The following is a 12,411-nucleotide window of genomic DNA, read 5'->3' as shown; positions in this document are numbered from 1 at the left end:
ACTTTTAAGGAGAATTTATTTTATTTTTCTTTAACCCTGGTATGCTTGACCTTTAATAGTTTTTCAATTTTATAAACCGCCTCTTCCAACCCCCTTTTGCCCGTGATTCATACTGTAGGCAGAAGCACTCCCCACCTCCCTCTTGGCAGCTGCTGGCACAGGTACATATTTGGGGGCAATATGATGGATTTTTGGCTCCTGTTGGCACAAGTACATATTTGGAGGCAATATTGTGGATTTTTTGGTGGCTGCTGGCACAGGTACAGATTGGTGGCAATATGAGGGATTGGCTGCTGATGGCTCAGGTACATGGGGCAATATGCTGGTTGTTGGCACAGGTACACAGTTGTTTAAGGCAATATTGTGTTTTTTTGGCTCCTGCTTGCACAAGTAAATATTTGGGGGCAATACTTTTGGCTGTTGCTGTTACAGGTACAGATTAGGGGTAACAATATGATGTTTTGGATTATGCTGGCGCAGGTACCGATTGGGGCTTGGGGGCAATCTGAGGGATTGACTGCCATTGGCACAGGTACAAATGGGGGCAATTTGATATGTGCTGGGACAGGTACATGGGGCAACATGAATGGTAAGGTGGGAAATGGTAATGCAGGACCAGGTGGGGGGCACTGATTGAAGCCCTTGCCTAGGGTGCCAAAATGCCTTGGCCCGGACCTGATCTATATCTATTGTCTTTCTTAGGGGACCCACATGAATGTGGAGGCCAGCTCTGCAACCAAATTTTTATATTTATTATAATCCTTTATTTATAAAACACCAATATATTCTACAGCACATCATACATCATTCACTTCAGTTCCTGCTCCAGAAAAGCTTATGATCTGAGGTCCCTATCACACTCATGATGGTCAGTTGTATCAGGAGCAGGGTTACCAGGTTAGCGGGTTTCTCACCAAACTGGGCTTCTTTTTTAAATGGGTTGTTCACCTTACAAACACTTTTTCAATTAAATTGTTTTCAGATTGCTCTCCAGAAATAAAAACTTTTTTCAATTACTTTCCATTTTTTATTTTATACAGTTTTTCCAAAATCTAAGTTTAAAGTTTACTGTCCCTTTCTCTTGTGTTTGAGTGTGACGGCTCAGTAATTCAGGTGCAGACTCTGAGAATGAATCAACTAAATGTTGCAAAATTGTAACAGCTCAGAGTCTGCACCTGAATTACTGAGCCGTTACAATTTTGCAACATTTAGTTGATTCATTTGATAGATGAAGCCTGTGGTGGGTTTTCTAACCTACAAATGGCTGGATTTGGGCTACTTTTACAGCTTCAGCAGGTTTTTAATTTGAAAACTGACATCTATTTTCATTATGTATTTTCCCTTTTCCTGGTAGTGAACCTGCAATTTGAATTAGGCAGTCCCCAGTACATGCTGGTTAATATAGTTTTTAGTGATGCACCGAATCCGGGATTCGGCTAGGATTCGGCCCTTTTCAGGAGGATTCAGGTCGAATCCTTCTGCCAGGCCAAACCTAATCCGAATCCTAATTTACATATGCAAATTAGGACAGGGAAGGAAATCGTGTGACTTTTTGTCACAAAACAAGGAAGTAAAAATGTTTTCCCCTTCCCACCCCTAATTTGCATATGAAAATTAGGATTCAGATTCGGTTCGGTATTCAGACGAATCTGTCGTGAAGGATTTGGGGGTTCGGCCGAAAAATTCGGTGCATCCCTAGTAGTTTTGCAGCAGGCAACAGCTTAAAAGGGTGGTTCACCTTTGAGTTAACTTTTAGTATGTTATAGAATGGCCAGTTCTAAGAAACTTTTCAATTGGTCTTCATAATTTATTTTTATAGTTCTTTAATTATTTGCCTTCTTCTTCGGACTCTTTCCAGCTTTCAAATGGGGGTCACTGGCCCCATCTAAAAACAAATGCACTGTAAGGCTACAAATATATTGCTATTGCTACTTGATATTACTCATATTACTATTCAGACTCTCTCCTATTTGTTTTCTAGTCTCTTATTCAAATCAATGCATGGCTGCTAAGGTTGCTGAATAAAAAGTGAAATAACTCAAAAACCACAAATAATGAAAACTAATTGCAAATTGTCTCAGAATACCACTCTCTACATCATAATAAAAGTTAACCCAAAGATGAACAACCTCTTTAAAGTAGAACTAAAGTACCCAGCATGCAAAGGGACTGCACGTCAACTAGTGTGCAGCGCAGAATGAAGCTCCCTTAGCTCCTGGAAGCAGCTCCACCCTCTCAGTTTTGACTCCAGGTGGACTCCACCCTGGCAGGCATGTAGGACTACTGGTGGAGGACCAGACAGCTTACCATTAAGACTAACAACACACAGTGAGCTGGGCATACTTATTAAACAGAGAAACTGTTCAGTGGCAAGAAGAGAGGAGTTTATCATCTACCTGTTGGGGGTAAGGCTCAAGTCAGCACTGCTTGCATGTGTTCCTGACCTGTATTGGTAAACTATATGCTTGGGGTGCCACTGTGCCACACAGATTCATTAAATGCTGGGTGACCACAATGCGTTATGAAGTGTGGGGGCCACACTGTGTCATGAAGTGCTTGGAGGCCACACTTTGTCATGAAAGCTTGGGTGGCACACTGTGTCATGAAGTGCTTGGGGCCACATGGTGCCATGAAATGATCTGTGGTCCCAGTGTGACACAAATGCTTGGGGGCCACAGTGGGGATCATTTCTAAACACTAGGCAACAGGGCCACCCCAAAAAATATTTTTTTTAAGAAATCATTGACGCCAGGGGCCCCCCTTACAAGTTAAAAAATAATTGGGGCCCCAAAAAATAATTTTTAAAAAAAAACATTGACACCAGGGCCCGCCTTAAATAGTTTTAAAAAATTGGGGCCCCAAAATTTTTTTTTTAAAAAAAGAACATTGGTGGCAGGGGTCTATAGAATATTAAAATAATACATTGGTGGCCAGGGGATTAAAAAAAACCCATATTGGTATTCAGCAGAATTGAACTCGTGGCTTCAGCACTTCAACTTCGCCTCCTTTCGTGACTTTGGGTCTTTTCACCCCTTCGGGACTTCAATTTCGGGACTTCGGCTGTTTTTGTGACTTCGGGTCTTTTCGCTGCTTCGGGACTTCAATTTCGGCAATTTTTGTGACTTCGGGTCTTTTCGGCACTTCGGGCCTTCGGCAGTTTCCGTGGCTTCAGGTCCTTCGGCTGTTCGGCACTTCCGCATTCGGGACATGACAAATGGCCGCATGGATCGGGCGCTCATAAGGGGGGCCAGGCTCTTTCAAGACTGCAGCACTGCCGGGCCCCCCTTCATGCCCGGGCCCGGGCCACTTGTCCCTCCTGTCCCCCCTAATGGCGGCCCTGCTAGGCAACTGTGCACCTGGGCAGTAACCCATAGCAATCAGTGTTTAGTATTTTTGAGCAAGGTGCTGGTATAACAACAAAAGTAAACATTTGATTTTTGGTTTCATTTCTGCCCAGGTGCAGATATGTAGATTTGTTCATAAATGAGCCCCAGTGTGTCATTAAATCTGTGCGTGGGGTTTGACCATAAAGTGAACTTATTCCAATATTTTGCAGTTTGTTTCCCACCTTAGGCTTTTCAAATGTTAAGAGGCATGCACGCAGCTCTCTGAATTCTTGGATAACTGGACTTGGTTTGTTCACCTTTGAGATAACTTTTACTATATTGTGATATTCTGAGACAATTTGCAATTGGTTTCCATGTTTTGTCATTTGTGGTTTTTGAGTTATTTAGCTTTTTATTCAGCAGCTCTCCAGTTTGCATTTTCAGCAATCTGGTTGCTAGGGTCCAAATTACCCTGGTGACCATGCATTGATTTGATTGAGAGACAGGAATATGAAGAGGCGAGGCCTGAATAGAAAGATAAGTAAATAATAATAACAATACATTTGTAGCCTTACAGAGCATTTGTTTTTAGATGGGGTCAGTGACCCCTATCTGAATGTTGGAAAGAGAAGAATAAGGCAACTAATTAAAAAAAAACTATAAAAAATAATGAAGACCAATTGAAAAGTTTTTAGAATTGGCCATTCTATAACAAACTAAAAGTTAATTGAAAGGTGGACCACCCTTTTAAACATTTGGTTACACAGTAATTATTTGCCTTCTTCTTCTGATTCTTTCCGGCTTTCAAATGGAGGTCATTGGCCCATCTAAAAACAAATGCTCTGTAAGGCTACAAATATATTGCTATTGCTACTTTTTATTACCCATCTTTTTATTCGGACCTCTCCTATTCATATTCCAGTCTCTTATTCAAATCAATGCATGGTTGCTAAGGTAATTTGGACCCTAGCAACAAGATTGCTGAACTTGTAAACTGGACACATACATTCAGTAATTCCAGAATCTGCCAGTGCATGCTGGATAATGTAGTGAGGCACAAGCTGGGGCAGGCAATACGTTATACAGAAGACAGGACCATTCAGCTTAATATCGTATACAGTGTATAAATAGTGGGCACGAGCTGTGATTTCTTTTTTTTACGACTGCACTATTTTTTGGCTACCTTTGAAACGGCTTTTGGCAGGTTTGGCGATTGATTTTGGTTGTTTTGAGCTGCCAATCCTGGCCTTAAGTTTTGGAAAGCAAAGCCAGCTTTCAGCCTGTGAACTGCACATCACTCAACTCCACGTACTCTAGTAACCACAGTAGGACAAACTACAGCCAGTGAGAAGAGGGGAGGAGAGAAATTCAACAACTCAACTACGGAGAGGGGGGACTCATACCCAGCCTGGTAAACACTGGACAATAACCGCTGGAGTCTGGAAGAGTGTTGTGTTTCAATATCAAATGCAAAACTGACGGTTAACATCTGATTAGTCTGAGAAGGAAGTGAGCTAATGTGTATTTTGTTTGTACTTGTGAGTTTTCGACGTCCCCCCTCCTTTACACGTTCAATGGTTTCTCCCTAAAAGGCAGGACCAACACGGAGAGCGCAAGAGAAAGAAGTACAACACTGAGGCGAGAGCGTGTTTGTTGGATGTGGAGCCGTTTCCCTAGGCTGCATACAGCTGCTTCCTCCGCTGAGAATAGCGCAAGAGACCTACCGGATCTGCTTCTTAGCAAACAAGATTTCATCAAAGAATGTAAGATAATTACTTCTGGTCTTATCTTGTCTCTTCTTTTGTCATGATCCACACCAAATGTGCCTCTAAGTTACCTGTTATTGTTTCTTTTGCATTCTTATAACGGTGCCTTGGCTGTTTCATCATTAATAAACAGTACTGAGGCTGATTTATTCCTATATAACGAGGCATTGTATCCTGCCATAATAGTGGCTAAGCTATTTTATCTTTATATAATACACTAAAGCCATGAATATCTTGTAAATTGTATCCTTATAAACGGTGAGTTCTGATGTCATCCGTTATAAACGGTGAGTTCTGATGTCATTTCTTTCACATGACTCACTGAAACTTGTGTATTATAATAAATAAAGTACCCCCAGTTGCAAAATATGAGGATATTAGAAGTTACCTCGGAGTTCCATGACCCGTATAAAAAAAAAAACGAAGCCTCGTGTTTGTATTTGGTCATGAAACTCCTCTGTAACTTATAATATCCTTATATTTTACAAGAGGGGGTACTCTATTCACTATATAACATTGCCTAAAGTATTTCAGTTGCCCGTAAATGTGGCTAAAGTATTTTAGCAGCCTATAACAAGGACTTAAAATATGTTTTACTACCAAACCAGTGGCTAGGGTAATTTACACTTCCATGACAGTGACTAAGGTTTTTTTTTATACCTCCATGTGTGGTTATTGTAATTTATTATGGTTTATTATCTGCCCAGGTGGTTGTATAATATTGTACTGCCATAACTGTGGCTAAGACATTTTATCCGCCCATAATCGAGGCTAATGTGTTTAATCCACCCATAACAGAGGCTAATTTATTTTATCCGCCCATAATAGGGGCTAAGGTATTTTATCCGCCCATAATAGGGGCTAAGGTATTTCAGAATAGTTACATAAACGTATGCAATTCTCTCCATCTGCCTTGCAAAGGCCACTTGTGGGATGCAGCAGGGAGGGGGAAGGGGATGCTCCTTAGGAGATGATCAAAAGCTGGAATAATGTAACCCGAAGCCTAAGGCATGAAAAGTCAGGAATGAATGACAGATATTTTCTAAAGGGAATTTTACATTGCAGATAACTTGGAATGGGAACAATCTGATTTGTCACCACTAACCTTTTTGTGTGATAATTGCAGGTAAAGCTGGACAAAGCCAAAGTTCCTAGGAGGTGAAAAGGAAGAGCCACATTAGCACAAGAAAAAAAAGTAATCAATCACCCGTTTCCTCTATGTTGAAAGACCTCTCTATCACTGGGTGCGCTTGACACTTTTACACAGGATTCTGCCGAGTTTGCCTTCTGTTCTGCTTCCTGGTGATACACCTTTGATTGGATTGGGAAAAAAAAATTAGCAAAGAGCCACATAAACGTGGGCTTGAGTAGCAAAACCTGGGGAGATGGTTGACTCTGATCTATTTTCCCTCCTGGGAGTTTGGAGGAGTGGCAGAAGGGGTCCTGGACTGAGAGTGAAGGCTGAAAGAAAGAAAGAAGTGATATTGTTTGTATGTGTTCTGCTGCAAGTGTTGAGTGATGTATCATCACAACCGGAACAGCAGTCACCTTGTCCAACTTCTTGTGAGTGCTTTGAAACGTCTAGGACTGTTACATGTGAGAAAAAGAATCTCCATGCTGTGCCCCAAAACATACCACCCTATGTACAGAACCTCTCCATTGCTGGCAACAATATCAGTACCTTGAATGGAGCATTCACACAACAGCAACCCTTATCAGAACTTTTAAATCTTGATCTTAGTGACAATCACCTTCAAGAATTGGGAAGCAATGTTTTCAGCTATCTACCCAGCCTCACATATCTTGACCTCAGTAACAATGAACTGGGGACAATGAGTAACTTGTCATTCCAAGGAGCTGGAAGTGGCAGTATCCCACTAAAGGAGTTAAAACTCAGCAACTCTTTTAATAATGAATTGTTAATCTCCATTCTGGCAAGGGCCTTCGTGACTGGAGCACCAAGCAAGCTTGAAAAACTAGAGTTAGCTGGGAATGACATTTTATTTCTTCCCTATGGTATGTTTAGTCCATTGCCCAACCTCAAACACCTTGACCTGAGCAATAATTCCTTGACAAGCTTGTCAGCAGATATCTTCAAAGATCTCAGCCATCTCGAAACTCTGGATCTTAGCAACAACTCTCTGAAGCGCTTGAGAAATTCTACAAGTTTTGAATATATTGGCCAACAAAATATGTTAATCGATCTTAACAATAACAGCTGGGACTGTGACTGCATGATTGAAGATTTTGCCATTTGGCTTAAAGAGACCAAGTCAGTGAAAGAGACATCCGGTCTGGTGTGTGATTTACCAGAGAATATGAGGGGCAGAGCAATTGTTGAACTTAACATATCAGAGCTAAAATGCCAGGAACCAGATGATGACACCAGCTTGCAAACCTCCTATGTTTTTTTGGGCATAGTATTAGCCCTCATTGGAGTGATCTTTCTGCTGGTTTTATATTTAAACAGGAAAGGGATTAAAAAATGGATCTATAACATCAGAGATGCATGCAGAGATCACATGGAAGCTTACCATTACAGATATGAAATTAACGCGGACCCCAGGTTAACGAATGTGAGCACAAATTCAGATGTATAGAGACCAGTTTTTTAAAGCCAGAGCAACACTTCAACTATGCATGAACCAGACATAATGACGGTGCATCCAAACCCTGTGCTTGCTCTCATCTTCACTCCCTGCTGGACGGCAGCAACAATAATACAATGTCTCCATGCAGGACTTTTGAATGCCTCCATCTGACTGTGAAGTTTATTGCTGCATTATAATTAACTTTGCATTGCAGACTCTGACTCTCGCATGCTGAATATCCGTGCATAAGAGACCCTCTTGACTCTTTCTTCTTTGTTCTTATGGGATTATTCTTGTGAAAGAGAACTCAAAGGCTGGAATAAGTGCAGCAAAAACTTTTTTTTTTTCTCTTTTCAGAGTTTCTTCATTACTACACCCACATGCCAACCTAGCAGATTACCATTCAACAGCAGCCTCAGATTTTCTTTGGAGCAAATGTTTACGTTTGTAGGTCGGCAGATCTTTGCATGTACAACATGGGAGCTCTTACAGTAAAATAGCATGTACAAGCATTTCTTCCATTACAAAATCACAATGGATATATTTACACAGTAATGCTTTTGCACTGTTTTTTTATAAAGATAACAAAATGCAGTTTATATCCAAGCAGATTTTTGGTAAACTGCCCAGAACTTTTAATAGTAACTAATGAAATAAAGGTTATGTTAAATTAATTACCGTTGTGTTGACATTTTCTGCCAAATAATTTTTGTACTTTTTTTGTATTTAGTAAAATAAATTGGGAACATTCTTGTTGAATACTAGTGATGCATAGAGCTACAATATTTTAGTGCTTTAATGTTCTTATTCAATATATTGCTTACCTGAATAGAAAAAGGAGTCTCTAAAAGCACAATACATATCAGTATACACTGTCCAAAAAAACTCTTTTGCATTTTAAATGTATTTACACATTTTTTGAAATGCCGAAATTAGAAAAAAATATATCCAGCTATTGCTTTTGCACGTTGCATTTTTAAGGCATTTCATGTCAGTATAATAAATTCCAAGCTGAGGGCAAATTCTTATTTTCTAAACAGATCTTTTCAGTTTTGTAATTGATGATTAGACAGTTGTTCTGATTTCTTAATACGTTATTTTTGAATTCTCAACTCAAATGGTCAAATATGCATGAATAACAATTTTTTTAAAAAAAATGGCACAAGCTATGCAAATATGTGTGCATGCTTCTGTGTATTTTAATGTAATAAACTTAGTGTGGAATCATATCTTCAGTACAGCTTAATTTAGAATATGTTAGGAAAAACATATGTCCTCAATCATTGTCAATAAAATGTATGACTAGATTGCTAAGTTGTCCATATATATTGAACTGTTCATTTTATAGGTTACAGGGATGCTCGGGAAATTCATGGACCCTCAAGCTTTGTCTTATAAGTTTTATTTATTTGTAGGAAACCTTGTACTCTACAGGTCAACTTGTTTACTATTGGTCCCAAATGAACTATTGTTATATACAGACTATATGTACACAACACTTTTATTTAACATTGTCAGCAGCAATAAAGGCAAGTAGGATATTACACATTACACGTTTCACTTGGTTTGACCAGAAAATTGGAAATCCTGTATGTCTCATCCAGTGAAGGGGGTTGGATAACAAGAAAAAAATATATAGATATTTTTATAGGTATTGCTTTACACTGTATAGTCAATAAGGTAACTTAAGGATGAGTGCATCTTTATATGTGGTGCTTTCCTCAAATAATTTTCATCTGACTCAGAAGGTTTTCTATCCACCTTTCTTTGTCTGCCTGTTTATTTATTGGTGCCTTTTTTTTAGATGTTTTATGTCTGTCTGTCTATATCTGTTTACCTATCTCTTTTTCTTGCTGTTATTAATTTATAGCATACTTGTGAGAGAATGTTGTATATATTTTTTTATTTCTATCGGACTGTCTAGAGGAAATGTAGAAAGAAGGAAAACTGTTTAAATATGAAGTAACGGCTCTGATGATTTTTGATGGAAAATCTAAAAAGAAAGTGCTAAGAAAGGACTGGGAAACTATTCATCTTCTGTAATCATATACAGGTATGGGACCTGTTATCCAGAATACTTTCGACCTGGGGTTTTCCAGATAAGGGGTCTTTCCACAATTTGGATTTCCATAACTTAAATAATTTAAATGTTCATTTAACCCAATGGGATTGGTTTTGCCTCCATTAAGGATTATTTACATCTTGGTTGCAATCTAGTACAAAGTACAGTTTAAGCAATACAGAGAAAAAGGAAACCATGTTTAGAAATTTGAATTGTTTGATTTAAATGGAGATGGCCTTAGGGGAGATCTCTATTGGAGATGGCCTTCCCGTATTCCAAAGCTTTCTGGATAAATGGTTTCTAGAAAACAGATCCATACTTGTACATTCATTTGATTTCAATACAGGTGTAGGTTTTAAAATCCAGAATGCTTGGGAAATGCTTGGGGTTTTCTAGATAAAGGATCTTTCAATAATTTAGATCTCTGTACTTTAATATTGCTTAAAATCATAAACCCAGTAGTAGTTTTTTGCAATTTCGTTACCATCAGGAACAAGGCACTGCTTTATTATTACATAAGGAAGACATTATTTACATATGGATTAAGTGCAAGGGATCATATACCTGTATATACTGTATAAAATGGAAAATATATTTTTTATGGATTGCATTGTGTAAACTTACCTTCTGAAGTACAGTATTATATATTTACCATAAAGCTAAAAGAATCAAAAGGTGCTTCCTTTATTGTTGCAGTAAACTTTCCTCCTAGTGTTTTAAATGTATATGGCAGATAGGAGTTGCTTATGTTAATTTCTCTGTTCTCTGTAAATTCAGGTTGTCTTTTACCATTATTATTACCCACTTTGTGTGTAGGTGTAAGTCATTTCCTCAATTACTTATTACCACCCTCAGTTTTCAGTTGCAGTAAAGGGGTTAAATGATGTGGATGTCTCACTGCAAAAAGTAAATGTCATGAAAAACGATGTTTGCTTTTACTTTTTATAGTTTCTAATAATTCCTTTGGTGATCTAAGAAAGTTCAGCACAGTGAATTCCAGGCTGTGTGTGGGTGCGTGCACTTGTTTTAGTGACCTTTGAAGGTTGCTTTTCGTGTGTGGTTTGTATCCTCATTATAAATTCAGCGCTAGACTCCATAGATCTTGCCACAAACTCATAACTGGGCACTTTTATGTTTGATTCACTAAGTGCATGTCTGTGTAAAAAATTTTTGTATATTTATAAAATATTTTGACATTGGATGAAACAATAACCTTGTCCAGTTAATGTTTATTTTCCAACCAATTTCATGTTCCTGTAAAAATGCTCAAAGAGCACAGGGATTGCTCAGAGCTACAGTCAGTGTTATGTAGAAATGCATACTGGACATTATGTGCTGATACGTATTGCATTCCATTACTGGCAACACTGAATCTGTACTGGATTATAATAAACCTGTCTTGTGCATATCATCAATTACAGAATGTGCAACTCTACCTTATTTTACATTTCTGTAAGATAATGAAACCTTGTATGGAATTTGTTTTTCCGGTTCTTTAAAGTTTAAAATGTATCCCCTTCTTTCAGTTTCCCTGATAGGAAAGCACAGAGCTACAGTTTTCTAATAAGGGAATTTGTTCGCTGTCGTGTATTTCCTAACAAGACAATGGAATATGTATTGCATGTAAATATGCTGCAGAGCCTTCTTGCTGGAGGATGCAACATTCAGCATTTAAATTAAATGTATTCCAGTATTTGTAGTCCTTGTCAGTAACTCCACAAAAAAAAAGACATCATAAAAATAAAATGTGTAACTTGCACTCAGAAGAACTTTGTGTTTGCTTCCGAAGTGCTATTAATATGTATGTAAATAAGCACCTTTGGAACAGCATAGGGTACTCTGCAAGGTCCTAAATTGCTTTAAGAACACCTTGCATACAGAGAACAGATAAGTTATTAATAAATAAGGGGAAATTGTTATTCATAGCTCCACACAGCTATAGTGTAAAAACCTTTCTTATACAAAATAGCACTCTTGTTGCAAAGAAATATTTTATTTGTTATATTAGTAGGGCTGAAGTCTACATAAATGTCTATAAAGGATGCTGCTGGTTCTTTAAAGATGATCAGTAATAACCAAACAAAGAATACCACCCTTACAGTTTTTAAAGTTTTAAAATTCAGACCCCTTCTTTTGATCAGGGTCCAATTAGCCTACAAAAAGGTTAGTGATAGTGACAATTTGAATAAACAAACACTATATAATGTAATGTAGCTTATAAGACGTATGGCACATGAGACATTTTGAATTTGAACAGCTCTGGTGCTCTCATGGGTATCAAGGAAATTTTGATGGTCACAGAGCTTCACAGCAGGTCAAACACACGTAGGCTTATGTTTGCCATGCTGGAAAATTAATTGAGCTTAGTAGCCTTGTTACATTGTTTGCAATGTAATTAAATCTCCCAATGTGAAATGAAACTTGTGCAGCATTCAAAATAATCTGTGTTATTTGGTATGAATTAATTATGAATTAATTAATTTGGTCCATTCTCACTCCTTTACGCACCCTATGCTCTTTCCTATTTCTCACAAGCTTTTGCTTGTATCTGGAATTCCCTGTTGCTGTATCAGGCTCCTCCCTAAACACCTATAAACACGTCATAAAGAAGCCCATCTGAATCACCAGAAGTCAACATAGAATAAGCAATCAATAATTCTTTTCAA

At 38.3% G+C, this 12,411-nt stretch overlaps 1 protein-coding gene across 2 annotated transcripts; it reads left to right on the top strand.

The window, feature by feature from the left end:
• Nucleotides 1-2,285: 2,285 nt before the first annotated feature.
• tpbg.L (trophoblast glycoprotein L homeolog) lies at nt 2,286-9,227 on the top strand. 2 transcript variants are annotated; one of them, XM_018263449.2, is made up of 3 exons: nt 2,286-2,405; nt 4,919-5,089; nt 6,219-9,227. In XM_018263449.2, the coding sequence occupies exon 3, from the start codon at nt 6,478-6,480 to the stop codon at nt 7,690-7,692; it is 1,215 nt and encodes a 404-aa protein (XP_018118938.1). In that variant the 5' UTR covers nt 2,286-2,405; nt 4,919-5,089; nt 6,219-6,477; the 3' UTR covers nt 7,693-9,227. The 2 variants fall into 2 exon arrangements, with proteins under 2 accessions (XP_018118938.1, XP_041418999.1); XM_041563065.1 differs by lacking the exon at nt 2,286-2,405 and adding an exon at nt 4,615-4,835.
• Nucleotides 9,228-12,411: the final 3,184 nt, after the last annotated feature.

This window comes from Xenopus laevis, chromosome 5L (genome assembly GCF_017654675.1).
Source record: "Xenopus laevis strain J_2021 chromosome 5L, Xenopus_laevis_v10.1, whole genome shotgun sequence".
NCBI lineage: Eukaryota > Metazoa > Chordata > Amphibia > Anura > Pipidae > Xenopus > Xenopus laevis.
The sequence above is the reverse complement of the archived record's forward strand: the minus strand, read 5'-3'. Positions and strand labels throughout refer to the sequence as shown.

Coding starts and splice junctions, on each gene's coding strand:
- tpbg.L (XM_018263449.2), top strand. CDS start 6,478: ATGGTTGACTCTGATCTATTTTCCCTCCTGGGAGTTTGGAGGAGTGGC.